The 21,994-nt window shown below is 42.8% G+C and overlaps 1 protein-coding gene across 1 annotated transcript; it reads left to right on the top strand.

Moving 5' to 3' along the window:
* The first annotated feature begins 1,294 nt into the window (after positions 1-1,294).
* Positions 1,295-21,772, top strand: pdgfba (platelet-derived growth factor beta polypeptide a). The gene is made up of 7 exons (XM_074630852.1): positions 1,295-2,072; positions 12,807-12,909; positions 15,077-15,142; positions 15,287-15,483; positions 16,189-17,257; positions 19,394-19,529; positions 20,781-21,772. Exons 1-6 carry the CDS (start codon positions 2,001-2,003, stop codon positions 19,519-19,521), a joined length of 1,635 nt encoding a protein of 544 aa, XP_074486953.1. The 5' UTR covers positions 1,295-2,000; the 3' UTR covers positions 19,522-19,529; positions 20,781-21,772.
* The last annotated feature ends 222 nt before the right edge of the window (positions 21,773-21,994 follow it).

The following is a 21,994-nucleotide window of genomic DNA, read 5'->3' as shown; positions in this document are numbered from 1 at the left end:
AATCCATAATCCAAACGTAAACAAAAGGATGACCCCACCATTTTAAATCACCAAACTTCAAATAAAGTTCTTTAATTCACAGAAAAACTCAACTAAATCTAAATGTTTAATGTTTCTGCTAATGGAAAAGGTTTGTTTACTTCATCAATGTCTCTGATTACTTGAAAAAAATAAACATTTAATTTATTAAATGATATTTCAGGTTATTATAACGCAGATAGGATTAATCAAACTTTCCCTTTAAGAGCACCCATGGGCGCTCAGGTCTCCTTGCTCCTAATAAGGAGGTGGTGAGTCCTGCCTTCGAGAGGAGAGGAACAGGGGCACAAATATAAGGACCAGAGTCAAGTCAGCCACATGAGAATGTAGACTTCCTGTAAGGAACTTTCAAAGTAAAACTTTAAATCACTTGCGGGCCACATTGTCAGTGTCTTTATGATTACAGAGATATATAAAGTGAAAATAATCTCTGAGAAGCAGAGAGTGAATGTTTTCTTTTGGTTTCATTTCCAATTTACATAGTTTTATATTATCTTTGGAGTCCGTTTTAATGAAACATATATCTTTTGAATTAATCCATTTTTATTGTCATTAAGCCAACAGTACTTTTTATATTCTATAAATCACTTGAAGTGATGTCAGTCTGGTGTAATCACCATACTCGTTTCTCTCATACACATTTAATGTGTTTGCTTACTGCGACAGAGACTCACTTTCACAACATGTTCATGCAAATTCCAATCTATTCTCTTATTTTGTCTTGTGTGGAATCGTTTATCACTGTTGTTGGTGCTGTTTTAATTTAGTGTTATTTATTTATTAGGTATTTATACAAGGAGAACTACTGGAGAGTCATTGGGTTTTTATATATAGCACTTTTAAAGACCTGATGGCTTTTATTCTGCTTTTACTCTGTTAATATCCTGTCGTCCACTTTTGATTGTGCTGCACCATCGCACTTTGTTCACTGTGTTACGTTCTATGTTTGTGATTGTTTTTGTAAGTCTGTCTTTGCACCTTGGTCAACGACATTTCGTTTTAACCGTGTACATTGTATGTGGAAAAATGACAATAAACTTGAACTTGAACTTGAATGTGTTTGCTACTGTGACTAAGACCCATTTTCACAACATATCCATGCAAATTCCAATCTACTCTCTTATTTTGAAAGCAAATATCGTCCCGTTTCCGGTATGCTTGGGCTTTTCTCCGTGTGACTTGATGTGTGAAACTTCAGGAGGGGAGGCTCTGTTTATGTGTGGATAAAAAGCTGCTCACCGTTCAAAACGCAACCAGAGAGTGAGAAGCAGAAGCAGAAGAACCGGAGAGCAGTGAACAGTGAGACATACAGGGAGGAGCTACCTACCTATAAGAGACACGCTCTTAAATAAGACGGACAGGTTATACTTACAGTCCAGTGAATCGAGAGAGTTTTGCAGCGGAGCGTCCAGACAGAGAATTACGCACAAGCGCGCCGTTCCGTTCCAAGGTGAACCAACTTTTACGCACGGACTAGATTGGAGATGTGAGGAGAATGCTGCATTAGTGATATATTCTACTGCGACTCCTGGAGTAAAGTGGATGCATGGAGCACTTTGACACATGTTGATGAATTATTATTATAATAATTTTTTTTAAATCACACATTTGGAGACATTCTTGGAGTAATAGCAGAGGCTTATTGGGACGCTGCAGACTTGAGATAATTGCATGGCTGTATTCTGCATTACGCACCTGTCCCACCGTTGACGTCTCTCCTATTGAGAGAGTTTCTTTCCTGGACACAGTCAGACGTCTAGCCTGCGCAGTGAGTCACCAGTGAGCAAACACTCGGACAAGACGCGCTTAAAGGCGGTGACACATTTGGGGATATTTCACAGTGCGTTGACTCGCACGACGACACCGGGACGAGGCTCTCGGTGCAGCCGGAGGGGGGGATTGGACACCGAGCTGCTCAATGCCCAGCCGGTCGCTTGCGGCTCCTCAGGCTGGGCGGCAACATGAGGTCCTGGGTCCTTCTGCTGCTGCTGGCTGCTCTCTCTGCAGCTCGTCTGAGGCTCGGCAGCGCTGAGGTAAGACCAGCAAACACATATGACCTCTAGTCGGTGAGGGGAAACTAACAGGCATGGTTTAAAGGCATGGTTGTACTCAATGACAGGCAATGAAATATTGATTCTAGGATAAAAGCTTTATGATGTAGTGGTGGATAAAATGTGGTGCCAAGGTTAATAGTTCACTATCAGGGGAAACACATTTATATAGAATAGAATAGAAAGCTTTATTGTCATTGTATTAAATACAACGAGATTGCCACTTCTGGTCAGTGCTTTAAAACAAATACTTGACAAGACTAAACGAGGTAGATAAAACATATAACAGGTAAAACACACACAGTTATAAAGCAAATAAAAACAGATAAAGTAGATGTAATAAATACATATAAACAGAAGTGTTACACTAGAAGTATAAAATATAAAAATAGATGTAATGTAAACAGAGGTAATTGCACATGAGGTGTATATTGCATCAACGATATTGCACAGACAAATGTATTTTACATTCAGTGTATTAGTATTGCACAGATGTATTGTTTGTTCAGTGTCCGTGTGGCCAAGGGAAAGAAACTGTTGGATCTTGGATATGCTCTTTTACCTCTCTTATGACCCTATGTGAAGACACAACATGTCAATTTTGATCTGCAGCCTCCAATAAATCTCTGTCAGCTCTCTAATAATGAGTGCTGAGCCTCCACGACATCCCTGGACAAGTTGGAGGGAAGATTTCAGTGTGAGAGACAGACTGAAAGAGAAAACTAGAATAGATACTTTGATTAGTCGACTAATTGGTGGTTTTGGTCTTAAGTTGATGAAGATTTCTTTAGTCAATTAGTCGTTTTTTGGTGCCGTTTTCATGCTGATTTTCCAATTTCCAAGAAACTTCTGAGCACATCTCTGGTAAACACCAGATTTCAAGTGATGCTTTTGTGTGATTCTTTGTGGAGAAACTCAGTTTTACAGTCGATTAAATCGCTTAGTCGACAAAATCCTATGAGTGTCAGTTGCCTAAGAATTTCTCTGGTAGAGGACTGCCCTACTATGAACCATGAAGTTCAACTGATGGAGATGTTGTTGATCTCTTTCGCTGATCTTTTACTGGCAATAATGAGATCGATTTCCAAAGAACAGAACAACAGGACAAACAGGTTGGAAGTTCATGTTCTGACTCAGATACGTCACACAGACCATGACAGTCATGGGACGATGGAGAACTTCCTTCACTCGTAAGGAGCATTTGACGCACGCCATCCCCCCTCCCCTCCCCCCGTGGGGTGGGTTGGTTTGGTGTAACAGTTTAACTGCAGGGCAAAAGACAACGTGTGTGTGTGTGTGTGTGTGTGTGTGTGTGTGACAGCGTGTACGTCAGTCTATCCAGTTTTCTCTCTGTGACTCTGCAGCTTGTGCCGAATGACGGATCGGTTTCTCTCTGCGGTTCCTTTTCACGTTTCATCACAGTGATTCTCCTGAAGAGTCATATATAGAGGAGGGAGAGAGGGGGAGGCAGGGCCTTGGCTGTCACACCAGTACATCACACCACACTGAGGTCCTGTTGTCACTCCACCACTGACTGATTTTCTCTGGGATCTATTCTTTCAGCGCACCTTCATGTTTCCACCAGACACTTGTTTCTTTAGCTTGCAGCCAGCAAATGGAAACTTTCAGGTGATCAAATCAACATTAGAAAAGAAAAAAGTCTGCACATTACTCTGTTCATGTGGCTCAAATAATATAATTGTTATGTGCATTTACATTGGTTCTCCTCTGTGCCAATGATGCTTATCCACTTACACCTCATCTAGACACACATGTAACCCACAGTGTTATCTTTCTTAAAAGACACGACTTTTGACATGATGTTGCAAAGTGTCTCACAAGTCCTGCTCGTTCATGTCCCATCTGCAACACTAGTCTGTCATGTTGGTGACGAGCTGTCAGATGACCTCTGTAAAACCCAGCAATGATACAGCGTGTTGCGTAGCAATTAGAGCAGCCAGACCTTCAACCTCTACGGTTAAGATTCAGCAACAAACACGACACAGTTAAGTCTAGATAAAGATAATTACTGGCTCAAAGAAACCAACAGTCTGTTGGTAAGAGATGAAATATGATCCGAGGTCTGTGGTGTCTCACACTTTGTGAGTACGAAAAGTAATGCAGTGTTAGTCGTATATATCGTATTGTATGAAATCCACGTAATCTTGAACCAGGAAGTATAAAGAGTGACAAAGTCCTCAAACAACAGTTCGTCTGATATGTTACGAAAAAGTTAATCCTCCTTTTTCCTTCATTTTCATACAAATGTCCAGCAACATGTGTCAATTTCCACTCGTTACATGCATACAGTCTTTTCAAAATAATACTTCCGTCTTCACAGGAAACTAGTTAGGTTTAGGCAAGAAAGCTACTTAGTTAGGTTTAGGAAAAGAACGTGGTTTGGGTTAAAATAACTCCGTAAGTGGCGTTACTTAAGTACAAACTTACCGGACAAATAAATCAATGTTGAGTTCTGGTTTCACACGGGACATGAATTACACTCAAATTGATTTTGTGGGATATACACAAATTACAGTGCATTACTTTTAGCTACGAGCGGTGGATGAGACCAGCCTTGAGGAGGTCGGGGTGGATGGATGGGTCAAAAAACACCTGACTTTCACCCAGGAGACCGCTGTTAGAGTCCCGTTAGGCCTGTTAGTGAAACCACAAGTTTCACACAGTTTGTCATGTAACTTCCGTACTTCAGTTACACCACTTCTGTAGTTATTTTAATCCAAACCATCTTCAATCCACAATCTTTTACTAAACCTAACTATTCCTGTGAAGACAGAAGTTTATTTTGAAAAGACTGTATGCATGTAACAAGCGGAAATTGACACGTGTTGCTGGACGTTCGTAGGAAAACGCACGAAAAATGAGGAATAACTTTTTGTAAGATATCATACGAACCGTTGTCAGAGGATAAGTGACTCACAGCGTCTCAAAGGCTCCACATCCTGAAGATGGTGGAACTGATGATCGGAGAACTCGTTGACATTCAGACAGTTACATTTCACACAAGATGGTACAAACACTCTGTAGTGTAGCACATTGAGCTGCAGAAGGCAGAAGCTCAGTGCCTTGAACAAGGGCACGTTGGCTGGAAACCGGCTGTTGTTGGAGTTAAATGTGTGTTCCTGAAACCTACAGGTTATTAATCACGGAGACTCTAGCATGCTCGACTTCATGTGCACGATGAGTTAAACTGCAGCTTACTGTAGCCCGAACATCTTTTGGACAGATGTTTTTATTTAAAACAAAGAACGTATATTGCCAAGAAGTGAAAGTCAATCGATCAGCGCCCAGCAGCAGAGCTATGCTTCCGCCACTTTGGACTGAAAGTGACTACCGGACGCCGGTAATACATCCGCCTACAAAGTGCCGTACAAAAGTAAAACGTAATCATTTTTATTCTCATATTCTAATGAAATGACCTGTGTTGAACAATAAAATAATATAAATATAATAAGCGTTATCAGTCCAAAATGGCGGCAGCAGCTGTTAATAAACACACTGGAGTTTCGTCTCTTTGCTTCTATAGTCTTTGTTTAAAATAACGCTGAGCTGTCATGTGACCTGAGACTCTAATCTTCTTCTTGTCACACGATGTCTAGTCCAGTGACGGAAAAAATGAAGACATCTTTGACGTCTTACTTCTGCCACATCTGTCTGTGGAAAGGTTTGCACAGTCACGCTCACACACAGATTATTCAGTAATGTCACTACAGGTTCACTGAGGTTGACATAATCCAGAAAACATGATCATAATTTATTATTTACTGTGCAGCTGCTGCGTCTATGAGCAATCCAATCAAACCTTACTGCTTATACAACGTGTTAACACACATACTCACTCTCTCACACACTCACACGTACACACACACACACACACACATACACACACACACAGTCACACACACACACACACAGTTCATTTTTAAATCCATTTAAACAGATCTGGAGACAGATACAAACACACAAAAGCACTCACACATGAGGTCAGACCTCAACGGTTTCATCATCTGCTGTTCAAATGTTACATCAACACACACTATAACACACACACACACACACACACATACACACACACACACACACAGCTGATTGGTGAGCAGGTTGTAGTCTGACTATTGTCTGTGCGGGTCAGTTTGGATGATGTGCCGCCGACCGGTTTGATCCATTTTACATAAGAACAACAACTAATCTGCCGAGCCGGGGATTTCACAGACTTTGTGTAGCAGTGTGTGTGTCCTTGTGTGTGTGCACACATCTGGGTGCATGGCCGGGTGTAGCTGCGTAAGTGTTAGTGGACATATGTGCTTGTGTTTCTGTGTGTGTGTGTGTGCATGTGTGACAGATAGAAAAGCGCAGTGGTGCATAAGAGTATTTGTTAGTAAGCTCCGTGTGGTGCAGTATCAGAGGAAAAATCTATTCAGAGTCCAGTGGACAGTTTGAAATGATGATAATGAGGAATAATAATGAAGAAAGTCATATGGATTGTGGATCACAGTTACTTATTTTTCTAAAAAAGGATAGAAAATAACAAAATCACTAGATGAAAATGTTACAGATGTAAAAAAGGTTTGTTAGAATCAGGGCTGTAGAAGTGGAGATTGGTGCTGTCGCTTTATTGTTAGGCTTTAGTTTTTTTAGTTTTAAAACTAATGAAATACTTGCTTATTGTTAAATGCAGAACACAGAAGGGCAACGATGCACAGCATTTTTTTTCAGCTGCAACGCTTTGGTTGCGTCTGGTCGCTATGAAGGCTGAAGCTCGTATGGAGAGAGGACGGACCCACCGGTCTATCTGTATTCATTTCTCCTCCGTTGTTGTTCAAGACTTGTAGTGACGGTTGGTCTTTGTCCCTCCTCCGTTGTGATTGGACGTCCGGGTAAAACGTGACAGTGACGAGCGCAGCATGTTTTCAACTCTCAACCAGAAAAAAAACACCAAACGTGCAGCGGTCAGCGCTGAATAGACACTCAGCGGCTCGTCACGCTGCTGGAGTTTATAGCATAAATACACAGCGCTCCCATCGCAAAGAATTTAAAAAGAAAAAACGTGAACACAGCGGTTGCTTGGTCCTTGGCTCGTCAATAGCGCGGTATTGCAATATTGTGGTTATAGCAACAGCCCTAGTGGAAACACAATGTAATATGTGTCAAATGTGTTGCCGTGGTGACATGAATTAAGATAAATCAAAGACTCATGCACAGTCTGCATGTTGTGGACGTTCACATTGCCGTTATATAGAAGAACTCCCTGAGGGTTTCAGAGCCTTTTGGTGGTGTTACTCCTCACTCAGCCCTCAGACTTCCTCCCGTCTGCTCCTCTCCTCTGTCGTCTTTCCATCCATCATCTGTACCCTCCTCTCTGCAGCCGGGTGGGAATCTATCTGTTCTGCTGGTGTGTGTGTGTGTGTGTGTGTGTGTGTGTGCAGCGCGTTAATGCGACAGTGTGTTGGCCCTCTGCCATGTCTCTGATAAAAGAAGGTGCGTGTTGTGACAGCGCGGCGTGATTGTGAGTCACCCGTCACACATTCAGAGTTTGTGTGCGTTTACTTTTCGAGTCTGCGTCTCTCTTTGATAACATGTTTGTATATTTAAGACTGTGTGTGTGTGTGTGTGTGTGTGTGTGTGTGTGTGTGAGAGAGAGAGTCAGCTGGCCACATAATTACATTCCATTACATTCACCTTTCTCCTCAAACATTCCTTACAATCTCTTTGCCTTCCAGGCTTCCTTCAAGGCCCCATGCTGTGTGTGTTTTTGCACAAGCGTGCGTGTGTGTGTGACCTGCTTGTAGATCGTGACATCCTACCAGACAATCTCGACCCTAAAGAGCTTATAGCTACGCAAACTCACGCAGTGTAAGATATGAAAAATGCCAAACTTTTCATAAAAACATTTACAAGCTTCACAGAGACGGAAAACATCAAAGTTAACACAAATTTGTTTTAATGCCATTAAATTCTTTGACACATTAATGCAACTTTGGATTTTTAGTTTGCAGCATGGTCGGTTTTAAAGCTAGAGTGAAGATACTGGCATCATATGAAACTAGAAAACCTAAAGAATGCATTGGTACCAACCGTGTCATACTAGCTTGTCGAGAAGGAGGCTAAATACTAGGGCTGGGACGATTCACCTATCTCCCGATTCGATACTATCACGATACTTGGGTGCCGACTCGATATGTATTGCATTCGATATTACAATTTATTGTGATTGTTGTTAACTTTTTTAACACTAGACTATGGGGAAAAGTTGAATTATACACTTCTAGGGACTTTTACTTTGGAAAATATCCAAGTGAATCCAGTAAAAATGTTTAATTTTCAGCACGTATGTAGTCAGAGATGTCCTGAAGTCTTTTTCGTTTTGGCTCGTTGTGGTTTGTTTTGGTTGACGAATACAGAACGGATATGACATCACGTTACTCAGACTACAACAATAAAAGCGCTAACTTCCTTCTACCTCCGCATAGACTCAAATGAAACAAATATATTGATTCTGGCGTTAAAGAATCAATTTCAAAATCTATATATATATGTATATATCGTGATACATAGATGAATCCATTTTTTTCCCTACTAAATAACGCTACATTACATGTTCCTTAAAAATTAAAAAGAAAATACCACTAATTGTGAGGGAAATGTCTTTATTCCTTGATTTTTGGGTTGTTGAAGAAGAATGTTTAATAAATAATGCCTGACAATGACTGATATATTGGACTTCAGGACATCTCTGACTACATACATGCTGAAAATCAAACATTTCTACTGTATTAATTTGACTACTACTGTATTAATGTGGTTGACACAACGTGAGGTTGTATTTATTTATAAACGTGACACAATTTCAGACGAAAAATACGGACTTGGCGTGCAAAGACGTTCAGATGGCAAATAAGGAACTTGATGTCAGATCCATTCTGGGAGATTCAGCTCTTCTGCTTAAACCACTATTATTAGCTTGTTGTCCAGTTCTTGGGCCTTTTTTTAAACCAACAGTTTGTTGTTTTGAGGAACTACTTCCTGTCTGTGTGCTCCACTCTCTAATTTCTCTAATGTGTGTGTTTCTGCACATGATAATGATAGCATGTTGCTGAGTGAAAACTGTCTCTGTGTGCGAGTGTGTGTGCGAGGCTCTCTGGACAAATTGGGCGGACAGTTAAGTGGTTAAGCATCTGTATGTGAACTGGAAAAGAGGGGGCGAGTGTGTGTGTGTGTGTGTGTGTGTGTGTGTGTGTGTTTGCTTAACTAGGTCAGCCAATGGCTCGTGAAAGTCATCCAGGTGTCCTGAGCCGCCGCCGCCGCCGCCGCCGCCCACAAAGCAGACATACAGAGAAGAGGGGAACTAGATGGAAAATTGACTTAGAGACAGACATAAAATGATAATAAAAAGGCTCAACAATAAGGATTGCCCTCTTACCCGGGGCAAGTAAAATACCACTTTCTTGCAAAAAAGAAAAATAATTAAACACATTGTTTTTTCCCGGATCTGATGATGGAAGTAGCTAAGGAGTGAGCCCTCTCGTTTCCTTCTCATCTCCGTTGAGAGATGCACATGCTCAGTACTGATCTGGCGCTCGTGAGAAAATGGCGGCGGGTAAAGACAAAGTTTATGAGCTAAAGCGCAAGCGAGCATTTCAATTATCCTGGAAACAGGAGTTTAGTTGGGTGGCGTCAGAGGAAGAAGGCGAAACTCCAGATTCACTAACTTAAATAAATATTAAACACGACAATTAACTTTGGTCTTTGTTGTTGATAGCCCCTAATAAATAAAACTATTTCTATAGATAAAATATAAAAATAAAGATTGCATGTACCATCAGTTTGAACGGCAACACTAATATATTTGACATCTTGATAAAATCTTATGTGTCTGTATAAGAAATTGTATATTGCGATATTCGTAAAGTACATTTTCTGGTGTTCAGAGATCAATCAGTGTACTTCACCACGACATTCCTGTAAATCCTATATTGTCAGACCAGTTTATTGATTGGTTACATCGTCTTATAGTCTATGGTATGTAGTCATATCGCCCGACCTCTCTGTGTGGTATTCTTGGTAAAGACGAAGAAATGCAGCTGTATCAGAAGTGCATACAAATTTGTACACATCCGATGAAATCAATGCGTATTTAATACAAAATACAAAATGCGACAAAGTGCGTGAAGCAGGTGACTAAACGTCCACTTAAGTTTCCGCTCCACCGGAGAGACTAAAAATAGCAGCAGACGAAAACATTCAATCTTTGAGGAGCGACGACGAGACTGTAGATTAATACATGGAACAAACATAAATGCCATATGTGCATCTCTTTTTCCACATTGTTTTTGTTCAGTTGACGTTTGACTGACCCTTTTTGAATGATTTAATCTCATTGCAGCCTCTTCTTCTGCAGTGGTTTAACGGCATGTGACTAGAGATTACCGGGAAACCGATGCAGGATTAAATGCAGGTGTTGCAGATCATCATTTTAATCTCCATCATGTTATCACATTAACTGAGCCGCGGTTGTCCAGTATAATCGCTCTCATTTATAGCTTGATTTTACCCCTCAGATTATAACGGTAGTAGTGCAGTAGAAACCTAGTTTGAGTGTTACAAGAAAGTAGGTTTGGTTTGGGCTAATATTATACATTTTCTGTTGCATAATACTGATTAAAAAGTTATATATTCAATCAAACAATCCAGGTATCATAAAACTTGAATGCAGAAAGTGATCAGACTGTTGATGCTCCTGATCATTTTAATGGAAAAATCATGTCAGTAATAGAGTTGGCACATCACACTTTATTTCCCATTAAAATCAAAGGGAGCATCTACAGTGAACTGAAGCCGTTATATCGCTGTCTTCGAAGCCACCAGACTCCATTCACAAAAACAGTAATTTAACCTCTCAGAACACGGGAGTTTCTGGTCTACCGCTGCATCGATCGGTTAGTCTGTTTGTGTTATTGTGTGACTTTCTGATCTGAACTAACGTGGCGTCCACAGCAGTACATTAGCTTAGCTTCCTGCCGGTCCTCCTGTCTGCTTCTCCAAACTGGGAGCACGCCGACCGCCATCTAAGTTACTGTATTAATACACTGACTATAAGGATGTATATATATACTGTACATGTAGCAGCGTCATCATGCAGAAACCTACGTCAGGTCACGATGTGGGAAAAGTTTTTACAAGGACTTGAAGGGAAAATAACATTTTGATGCTAAAACATTATTTGATTCAAATTTTAATGTTTTTATTTGACTATATAAGGAACGCCACTGGGAAGCTACAGAATGATATAAAAACCTCAAAACATTAAATAATAATGGACCCACCCTTTAAATATATAATTCCTCTGACTAGCTGTAAGATCAACACTTACATGTTGTATCTTGATGGAAGTAAGGAAATTAATGCTTTTACTTTTCTCTCCTTTATCCAAAACTATTTTCTTCTCACATTCTCAACACACCCTAATTTGTTTTGGCCTCCTTCTGGCATGTGGCTATTTTAAATGGTGTTCCAGCCGCTCTGAGATCGTATCAACTAACAGCCAACCAAAGACTACAGGACGCTGAGTAATCTGCCTCTGATCTCCATAAAGAAACCACACGAGTCCTTCCTTAAAACCAAAACACTTGATCCGTAAAGAATCCCTGCAACGCCTTTCATTAACAGTTCATCAATTATCCTCTTATTTAATAACTGATTTTACAGTTAACTTTTATGTTCTTTGATTGATGATTTCACAATAAATGCTTGACCTAATCTGTGATTCAACACAAGATATTGACCTTTTTCTTGATGTCTGGTGCTAAAACATGTTAAACTGAGAGAATGACGGTGTGCTAGAGAGAGGCTAGTTTCCTGTGTTAACAACGGGAGCAACTGCGGTGTTTGTGGGTAAACAGACAGGGGAGAGAGTGACAACAGCAACAACAAACACCAATCACAACCATCATTTCCTTCCTCTGCAGGAGGCAGTGAAACTGGAGCAAGTGTTGACTGGAGAGAGATGAGATATTATACATCAGCCCGTCTCGCTCCCCCCTTCACACTTTCTCTTTTGATTTTCCAGGATTACATGAACTTTGTAAAAACAAGTCTTGCAAAGATTTATAAAAATATCATTCTGCTTATGTAACTATTAGAGATATTTGCATATCAGTGAATGCATTTGAGCACAAATACAAAAACAATGTGACAATGGAGTTTTTTTTAATTGATGGGGACCACCTGAATGCCCCATCTAACAACAGATGGTGCACAATGGTGCATTTCTTAGACCCTGCCGGTCCATTATGATGTATTGGTTCTAGAAATGCTGATTTAAAGGGGACATATCATGAAAAACTCACTTTTTCAGTGCTTGTTCACGTCCATCTGGGTATCTGGAGTTCCTACCAACCCACAAACTGTGAAATAGGACGATCCTATGTAACATGCAGTCTCATTAGAATATACTGCCCACAGCTTGAGAACTGCCTTTGCACCATATTTTTCTCTCAAGCCAATCAGAGCACACTGGGCTTTTTAAAGAGAACATTAAAGCATGTAAACATGTTCTAGTAGAAACCCAAAATACAAGTATGAACCTGGAAATGAGCACAATATGTCTCCTTTCAGGCTGTTCTCATACACTGTACGAAAAGTAATGCTCTGTAATTGGTATATAAAATGCATCAACTGTTTGTTGATGTGTCTCCACAGGGTGATCCTCTGCCTTCGTCGCTGGTCGACCTGGTGAGGAACTCTCCCATCTCCTCTGTGGACGACCTGAAGCTACTGCTGCAGCTGGAGACCAACGCAATAGGTACTAATGACCACACACAGACATACACACACACAGAGACACACACATACACAGACACACACACATACTAATAACAAAGACGTGGAGGAGGGAAGCGTCTACAGAGGCCTGAAGAGATAGGAATGCAGCAAGGGAGAGCATCAGCAGCCAGGGACCATGTTAAGGCAATATTTACCCGAGACAGCAGCAAGAATGATGAAGCAGCTTTATAATGCCGGGTACACTCTACACGAGAATCAAGCTGATTTTGGGCCTGATTCCTCCCGACCATTGTCAGTAAAGCCCTGATCGTTTGATGGTTCTAAAGATTATCTCTCCAGATATTCCTGTGGTGTGAGGTATCATAAATATTAAACATGTTCAGTATTTACGATGGGATCTCCTGTTGTGTGTGCGGGGAACCCCGAAGACAGCCGATGACGCCGTCACGTGGGAAAGAACGATAGCCAATAGTGCTAAACGTGAAGCATAAAGTAGTAGTAAGATGGAGCTCAGAAATGGAGGACCAATTTATTGATTTGTGGCAACAACACAAATGTTTATTTAACGTGTCTCCATGACTTCATCCATCCTTCGTCAATTTTTAGTACAAAGTAAAAACTAACATCGCTAATTCTTCCTGCCCGTCGTCCGACATGTTTGTTTACACTAAAGTCACGTTTGATCACGAGAGATTTTGCAAGATTTCTTTCTTAGTGTGTGCTGCTGTTTTGACCAAATCGTTGCTCTCCACACACTACAGGAACAAAATGTTGTTATGTGTGGAGTCTCTAACATTTTCAACATCTGGTAAGATTTGAAAAATCTTTTAGTGTCGGGCCAGCCCTCAGAGAGAGACAGAGAGAGAGCGTAGCTGTGACCTCGGTGTGTTTCGGACAAACGGAGACGGAGAGAGAGAGAAACTTCCAGCTCACAAGGTCACTGCATTGTTCTCCTGCTCTGAATTCCTCTCCAAGTTTTGAAATATGGATGTGTGTGACAGAAACAGACCCCCCCCCCTCTCTCTACGCCTCCACCCCCAAAACAGAGTCCAAACAAACAGTCAGACGCCTGCACAACTAGCTTGGCAGCTTGATTAAAAAATTCATTAATCTTATCCCTCAGAAGAACCAAGTCACACATACATATATTAATAGACAGCCCCTTTGATCACTCCATATGCATAAATCACACGGTGACATAACAGCGACCACAGAGAGGAACCAACAGAGGGAAGGATCCTCAGAAACAGGCCACGAGGAAGTGACTCACACTGAAGTTTTTTTAATCAAGAAACTTTTTGTTTTTTAGTTTCGGTGCAAGTTTATGAAGGGTCTGAGTCGAGGCAGCAGATGAATGATTTATATGATGGATCCGTGTGTTGTCATCATTAGCGTTCTGTTCGTGGTCACATTTTGTTGCTTGTCATCAGAAATTGAACTTCATCTGTAGTTAATTTGTAGCTTCCTCTACTTGAGATAACTTTTGTTTTTGCAATTCTGTCATCTCCCCTGCAGCCCTGCATTGTGTTTTATAACACTCGTTTGAAAAGATTCACTGGACTGATACTTTAACAGAATTAAATGGGTCACATGTTAATACACGAAAGAGGAAGGAAGGAGTCTCACAAAACATGTTGGCACAGATCAATGCTCAGATGAAATTAGAAAGTAGCTTCTGAGAACAATAAGAAACCGTTGTCTTTCTGCACCAGGCAGTTAATTAGGGCCAATAGGCAACCGAATAACACACACACACACACACACACACACACACACACACGGTGACCAAAAGCAATCTGCACCAGGGATATAATTAGGACTACGGGGCAACCGTATGAAATAACAACATATGTAAGAGTGCAAACGCGCACACTCACAAAGTCACACATGAGCTATATTTAACATCTCATATCTCTCCTCAACAGTATTCTTGACAGCGCCGGGACAAATTGCGGCAGAAAATAGCCTAATTGTTTTAGTGGGAGGAGAAAAAAATGGCTTCCTTTGTGCAGTGAACAATGAGCTTTGCTAAAAACTGCCCCAGCAGCCTCACAGGCTTTACACATTTCTGTCATTGCTTGTAGAAGTGCTGCCCTGTTTCAGATAAAAGTTGACTTTATTGACTCTGTATTTGTGTTTTTGTCCCTCTCCCTTCTAATCTCCCCTCCTCCTCTTTTTGTCTGCAGAAGAGGAAGAAGACGAGCATGATATTCTCACAAACCACACCCGTGGCCGATACACTAGAAGTCTTGGTAGGTTTCTGCATCTATTTGTGTCCCTTCCTGTGTCTTTTTCTATCCGTCCGCTTCTGCCATCTGTCTTTCAACACTTCTTGTCATTCCGACCAAACTCCCTGTCTCTTATTCTCGTCTCCCTCTCCTCTCCTCCCCTTCCAGTGGAGGCGCAGCCGGCCCAGCAGGCGGCGTGTAAAATTCGGACGGAGGTGATGGAGGTGACGAGGTCCATGCTGGACCGCAGCAACGCCAACTTCATGTTGTGGCCGCCGTGCGTGGAGGTGCAGCGATGTTCGGGCTGCTGCAACACCAGGGTGCTGCAGTGTGTCCCCACCGTCACCTCCAGCAGATACCTGCAGGTACCCGATGCACACACAGCTGCCATGAAGGAGCTTTAGGTTACATCGACACTAATATGTTTTCATTTTAAAACGCATCACGTTTATGCCTAGCGTCCACACTACTCCGGCGTCCTCAAGCCCGTAAAACGGTGACGTTTAAAAACCGCTGCTGACCCTTTTTTTGTTTTAAAACTCCGGGGGTTGTTTCTGAGCACAAAAGCTCAAAAGCTTCAATGAGCTCTGTGTTTTTAATACGATTGCTTCGAGGGATGATCTGCACACTTGGGCAGGCGTTGCAAGTGAATATGCAGAACCTGATTCTTTACATGATGTAACTTTGAGAACAAGTACTCCAACGTCTTTCATCAGAAAATTACACAGTAGAAGACTTGGCATAAAACAACCAATCAGATTGCTCTGCTGCTTGTTGCAACATGCACGGCAACAGTATGTTCAGTGAAGTGAAACAAAACAATCATCATTGATTATAGTTTGCATGGTTTCTGCGGGTATTTCATCATGTCTGGAACAAGCCCCCAGGAAGAGCGCCACACTTTGTGGCCAAACGGCGGTACGACAACTTCTGTGTCCGTCACGTGATGCCATTGGGCCCAAAAAGGCTTTTCCCCATAGACTTACATTGGGAAAGAGACGTCTGTAAATTCAACCCAACAGGAAGTCAGATTTTGTGTGCTTATGCTTTTGTTCTTTCTGCTTGTTCAGGTGATAAAGATCCAGTACATCAACAGGAAAGCCCACTACGACAAGGCCATCATCTCAGTGGATGACCACGTCAGCTGCAGGTGCCAGCCTCCCTCCTCTTCCTCCTCGTCTGTTCCCATCCCTCGCTCCCCAATTCAGAGCAACCCCAACCCGCCTCCACCTCCACCTCAGCAGCCACCCCCATCCTCCCACCTTCCCCTGCCCCTCCCCCGGGCCGTCCACCCGGCTCCGCCAAAGACTCACGCTTCCAAGGCCGACCTCCATCGCCACGACGACCTGAAGCACAACCAGCAGCGCTACCACCCCGAGGAGCGTGAGCCGGTGGCGAGGCAGTGGCAGCAGGGCAGCTACACCCAGCTGGTGCACTGGACGCAGCCCAGGGTGCACCAGCCGATCGCCGGGGTGCTCGGGCCGGTCAGCGGCTGGCCGTCTGAAGCAAGGGCGGAGCATAGCGTCATGGGAGGTACACCGCAGGTCGGGCACGGGAGCGGGAATGACGGGAGCAGGGAGGAGAGCGGCGTGCATGTAGCAAACAGCGGTGGGGAAGTGCAACATCCTGATCACATGCAGAGGCAGCAGCAGTTGCTGCAGCATCAGCAAAGACAGCAGTTTCAGCAGCAGTATCAGTTTCATCATCAGCCGCGTTATCCACAGCAGGACCAAGAGCTGAGGACACAACATCTGCTCAACACTCCCCAATCAGACAGCGCCTCTCCGCCTGACAGCCCAACCCAGCCAAAGCCCACCCCTCCTATGAGCACCCATCAGAAAGACTCAGTGACCAGCCAAAAAATCACAGAGGTCACAAAACACACACAGACTGAGACTGTAACAACCAGTCAGAAAGGAGGGACCGGGAGGGAGGAGAGCGGGTCGGCTAATAGCGGGGACTCGGCCGGGGCAGAGCTGGCCAATCAGAGGAAGGAAAAAGACTCAGAACTGACCAGCGGGGTCAGTCATTTAACGGAGGAGGAGAGGAGACAGAAAGCTCTGGAGATGATACAGAAGGAGACTCATCTTCATCCACATCATCCTCAGCAGAGACCAAAGCCGACCACATTTAAAACAGGTACCGCTCGGCTGTGTGAGAATGTGTGTTAGTGTGAATGAAAGATTACTTTTGCTAAATGAAACGATACTTTTGCTGAATATATTTTTATATCAGGTGGTCCAAAAATGACAGATTGGACCTTTAAGTTATGAAAGAGGCAGCTCAGTGATTTTTCCTTAAACCTGCAGTAGGCAGTATATTTTTGGCATCATTGGGCTTCCATAACAACATTTCAGATTATTGTAATTCAAGAGTTCTGAGAGAAACTAGATTTCTGCACCTCCTCATGGCTCTGTTTTCAGGCTTTAGAAAATCTAGCCCGTGACAGGAGACTTTGACCAATCACAGGTCATTTCAGAGAGAGAGCGCGTTCCTATTGGCTGTACTCCCGCTGGTGGGCGGCGTTTGGTATTTCCTTGAATTATCTCAACATGGCTGCCGGGTCACAAACTTTCTCATTTTATAGCTAAACAGTACACTACAAGATGCTTCTGAACACATCTGAGGAGAGAAATAGGCATTACAGTAACAGAATATTGATTCATATTTGATCAGCGCTGCCTAGCTTGACCGTTTGGTCGGAGTTCACGAGTGATTGACAGCTGCTCAGAGACGGCAAGGCTCCAAATCGGCTCTGATTGGTTGTTTTCTTCCAGTCTGTGAAATCTTGCAGATGCCGTTAGGAGCACCGGAGGACACAGAGGCACATTTTTTAAGATTACCTGTCTCATGCACTACTGTCAGGATGTAGTGACCGTTTTATAAAAATAACTTTTTGTAATCATATTTGCTGTGATGGTTTCTGGACAATAGTTGTCATTGTTTTGTGTTGTTAATGGTACATAAATTTGCATAAAACAGCATATTTGCCCACTCCCATGTTGATAAGAGTATTGAGTACTTGACAAATCTCCCTTTAAGGTATTAATTGCAATTAAATATTTTAATCAATTGACAGACAGAGTAACGTTACGCCAGGCAGACACAAAGCTGACAACCTTGCAGCTAAACTAAATGGTGTGGTGGAGACTTTTACTTGGAAAGTGGCTGCATGTGTCCGGAACAATAAACGCAGCATTGGGCTGCTAACTCTCCCAGACGGGTGAACTGGGGACTCGTTTGTTGTGCTCATACACTGCAGCTTGCGCACTGCTGAATGCGACGCACTAACTTTGTCGGTTAATGGTTATTAATCGGTGAACGAGGGTCGGTCCCTATCTCAAAGCGCTTTACACTACATGTCAGCATTCCCATTCACACATTCAGACACTGATGGCACAGCCTTCGGGAGCAATTTGGGGTTCAGTATCTTGCTCAAGGACACTTCGACATGTGACTGGAGGAGCCAGGGATCAAACCACCGACCCTCCGATTGGTGGACGACCTGCTCTACCCTCTGAGCCACAAATCATTTGTTAATCACTAACAAATACTTAGAATAATATAGTATATAATATGTTATATGCGAGACAGTGGGGGGCGGGGGTGGTGACCACTGCTATGTGTATGTCATGTGTGTACTGTCTCTGTGTTAGAGACATGTCTCCTATTTGAGCTTTTAATATATGAGAGAATCAATGGGCGAGTTTCCCAGACAGGAAGCAGCCCACCGTACACGCATGACTAAACATCATGGCCACATGTGTCCTGCTATTCTTCCTCGGCCCCCCGAGAGCTGAGACTTCCCACTGCTCCATGTTTGACTCAAACCTGCAGGGCTTCATTATGCAGACTTCAAGGTTATCAGCTGCCCTTCAGAGTGCAGTCAGAGCCACTACAGGAGCTATTCCTTCTATCTAGCGTTCTTCTATCCTGCTCTGTGTTTTTGTTGTTTGTTTATGGTCCTCCAGTAACAGTATCGAGTCCTTAAGATGAACTGCTTTCATGATCAATATTGACTGTTGCTATGCAGTGGGACACAAACCTCCTGTGTCTAAGTCAGATGCTTTAGTGTCACACTTCCTCCTGCGCTGCTGCTGCTTTTAGCTGTTTTTGTTGTGAGTTTCCTGAGGACAGTCTTATTATTATTTTTTTGCTAATCTGTCTCACATGACAACACTTATCACATTTCAATGTACATATAGGGAAAGATGTAAAGATGAAAGACTCTGCGTTAACTTTGTGTCCTCTACCTTCTCTTCTGGTTTCTTCCAGCCCTCTCTACTGCGGCTCCCATCTCGCCCGCGGCCCGCCTGGCCCCGTTCCGTCCAGCTTCGCCTCGCCGCAGGAGGAAACACCGCAAACGCATCAGCAAAGCAGCCATCAGAGCCATGATCATGTAGAGCTGCAGGTGAGAGAATGAGAAAAAAATAATTTCTTCATTATGAAAATCATAAAAAATGAATCAACCGCTGATTAAAGTCACTGTTCTCTTAGTCTGACTCACTGGATGTAGTCTGTGGGTATCAGCCTGCCATTGGCCGCCTATTTCATCCGGCATTGTCCTCCTAATCCGCGGTCTATTTTGCACCGTCGCTGCATCCTGTGCTAAGCACCGCTCAAGACGACTGCCAGGGTATTTTCCCCCTCTACCAGACTGATATTCTTAGATATCAATGAAATAGTAAACTGAGTCTTATATCAGGCCTGGGCGCCTCCCTTGGGAGGTGTTCCAGGCACGACCAGCTGGGAGGAGACCACGGGGAAGACCCAGGACTAGGTGGAGAGATTATATCTCTACTCTGGCCTGGGAACGCCTCGGGATCCCCCAGTCAGAGCTGGTTAATGTGGCCCGGGAAAGGGAAGTTTGGGGTCCCCTGCTGGAGCTGTTGCCCCCGCGACCCGATCCCGGATAAGCGGTTGAAGATGGATGGATGGATGGAGTCTTAGATCCACCTGCAGCTTCACAAATACGTTTCTTCCTGCTGTTAAACTGTGAGGCTGAATGCCAGAATAAGAATATGTGAATTTGTTAGAGTTGCACCGATCCGACTTTTTCAGCCCCGATAGCGATACCTGGGCTTTGGGTATTGGCCGATACCGAGTACCGATCCGATTGTCAGTGTGTCAGTGTGCTGACTTGACTATAACTTGCCCCAAACTGCACGTGATTATCATAAAGTGGGCATGTCTGTAAAGAGGAGACTCGTGGGTACCCATAGAACCCATTTACATTCACATATCTTGAGGTCAGAGGTCAAGGGACCCCTTTGAAAATGGCCATGACCGTTTTTCCTGTCAAGTTTGGAGCGTTATTTAGCCTCCTTTGTGACAAGCTAGTATGACATGGTTGGTACCGATGGATTCCTTTGATTTTTTCTAGTTCCATAGTCTACCAGTATCTTCAGTCTAGCTTTAAAATCTAAAAGGTTGAGGTCAAGGGACCACTTTGAAAATGACTATGACAGTTTTTCCTCGCCAAAATTTAGCAAAGCCTCCTACAACCTAAAATTTTGCAAGTTGCATTAATGCGTTAAAGGAATTTGTGGCGTTGAAATTAATTTGCGTTAAAAGCCCTAATTGTAAGATTAATTTATTCATGTGTAGACATTAATTGAAAAATAACATATTTATCTTGTGATTTTGTCTTTTTCTCTGACAGGAAATGGTAAAGCTAACCAAAAGCCAGACAAATTGCACCAAAGGAATATGGAGAGACGAGAAACGTGGGACTCCTGAATGTGGGATGATTGACGCTGTGGACGGACGCTAACGTTGATGGACAGACAGTGCTGCTGGCCTCAACGGACAGCTTCAGAGGAAGTCACCTGTCCTGCTCCAGAGCTGCCCGCAGAGCGTCCAGCTTTTTGGATGAAATAAAAGTGCAATCTTATAAACTCTTTGGGACGGAGGATATTTGTCACACTAAGACACTGGATTTGATTTGTAGGAACCACAAATCGAGGGAAGCTTGTCAGACGCTAGACTGGTGGTCTCTTCCTGCAGTTTGCAGCCATTGATTGGTTGCGTACACACTTGTGACTCCTAGCTGAACTACTGATTGGTCCACGAATGGAGAACTTGACTGTGACTTGGGTTAAGAAGTCATTATTGGGGGGCTAAATGTGGAGAACTGGATTTCTACACTGGGACGATAACTGGAAACTGGAGAGTGCAGCTCAGGCCTCAATGCCAAACATTACTGTTATCCTACAATGTCTGAATCTAACTGTATCTAACACTGGAGTAGCCATACACTGATCATACTACGTGCTCTACCGTGTACTGTAGCTTCATGTAACTGGAACATATTGATAACCTGCTCATTTTGTACTACTGCCAGATCAAAATGGAATAACAACCAAATGCCTGCCTAGATAAAATGCTATGAATATCCACATTAAAGCAAGTCTTAAAGACCTGGCTGTTAGAGATCGCTGTGAGCCAGTTATAGCCAACACTGTATGTAGAAATGCTTTTAGAAAATTATTTCTGGGGGGGGGGAGAAAACTTTATTTCTTAACTTATTTAAAAAAAAGGAGGATATGAAATCCTCCAGTTCTCAAGTGTAATTATTGTTGCAGATTATAATTATTGGTTGTACAACTGTTACTGTTATGAATGTTATTTTTAATAAAAAATAAAAATGTTCAACGAATGTTCAGTTTGTTTATCACTGTCTACTTGTGTGCATGCATGTGTGTCTGTGTGATTAAGTGGTAACATTAACAGTAAATGCATGCATATGAGTGCATGTTAAGTGTGCGTGCATGTGTGCTTAGCTGTGTACGTGCACTCTTACAGTAGTCTCCTCTGCTAGTCTTTGACCTGCGACTGAACGTCCTGCAGCTCTGTCACGCAAAGCAAGGCAGGGGT

The sequence above is a fragment of the Sebastes fasciatus genome, chromosome 3 (assembly GCF_043250625.1).
Source record: "Sebastes fasciatus isolate fSebFas1 chromosome 3, fSebFas1.pri, whole genome shotgun sequence".
NCBI classification, from domain to species: Eukaryota; Metazoa; Chordata; class Actinopteri; order Perciformes; family Sebastidae; genus Sebastes; species Sebastes fasciatus.
Note: the sequence above shows the minus strand (reverse complement) of the source record. Positions and strands in the feature narration are given on the sequence as shown.

Bases quoted from the DNA above. Each gene is read 5' to 3' on its own strand.
- pdgfba (XM_074630852.1), top strand. From the start codon at position 2,001: ATGAGGTCCTGGGTCCTTCTGCTGCTGCTGGCTGCTCTCTCTGCAGCT. The intron at 15,484-16,188 runs GTACCCGATGCA...CTGCTTGTTCAG, and splicing joins CCTCCAGCAGATACCTGCAG to GTGATAAAGATCCAGTACAT. The intron at 17,258-19,393 runs GTACCGCTCGGC...GGTTTCTTCCAG, and splicing joins GCCGACCACATTTAAAACAG to CCCTCTCTACTGCGGCTCCC.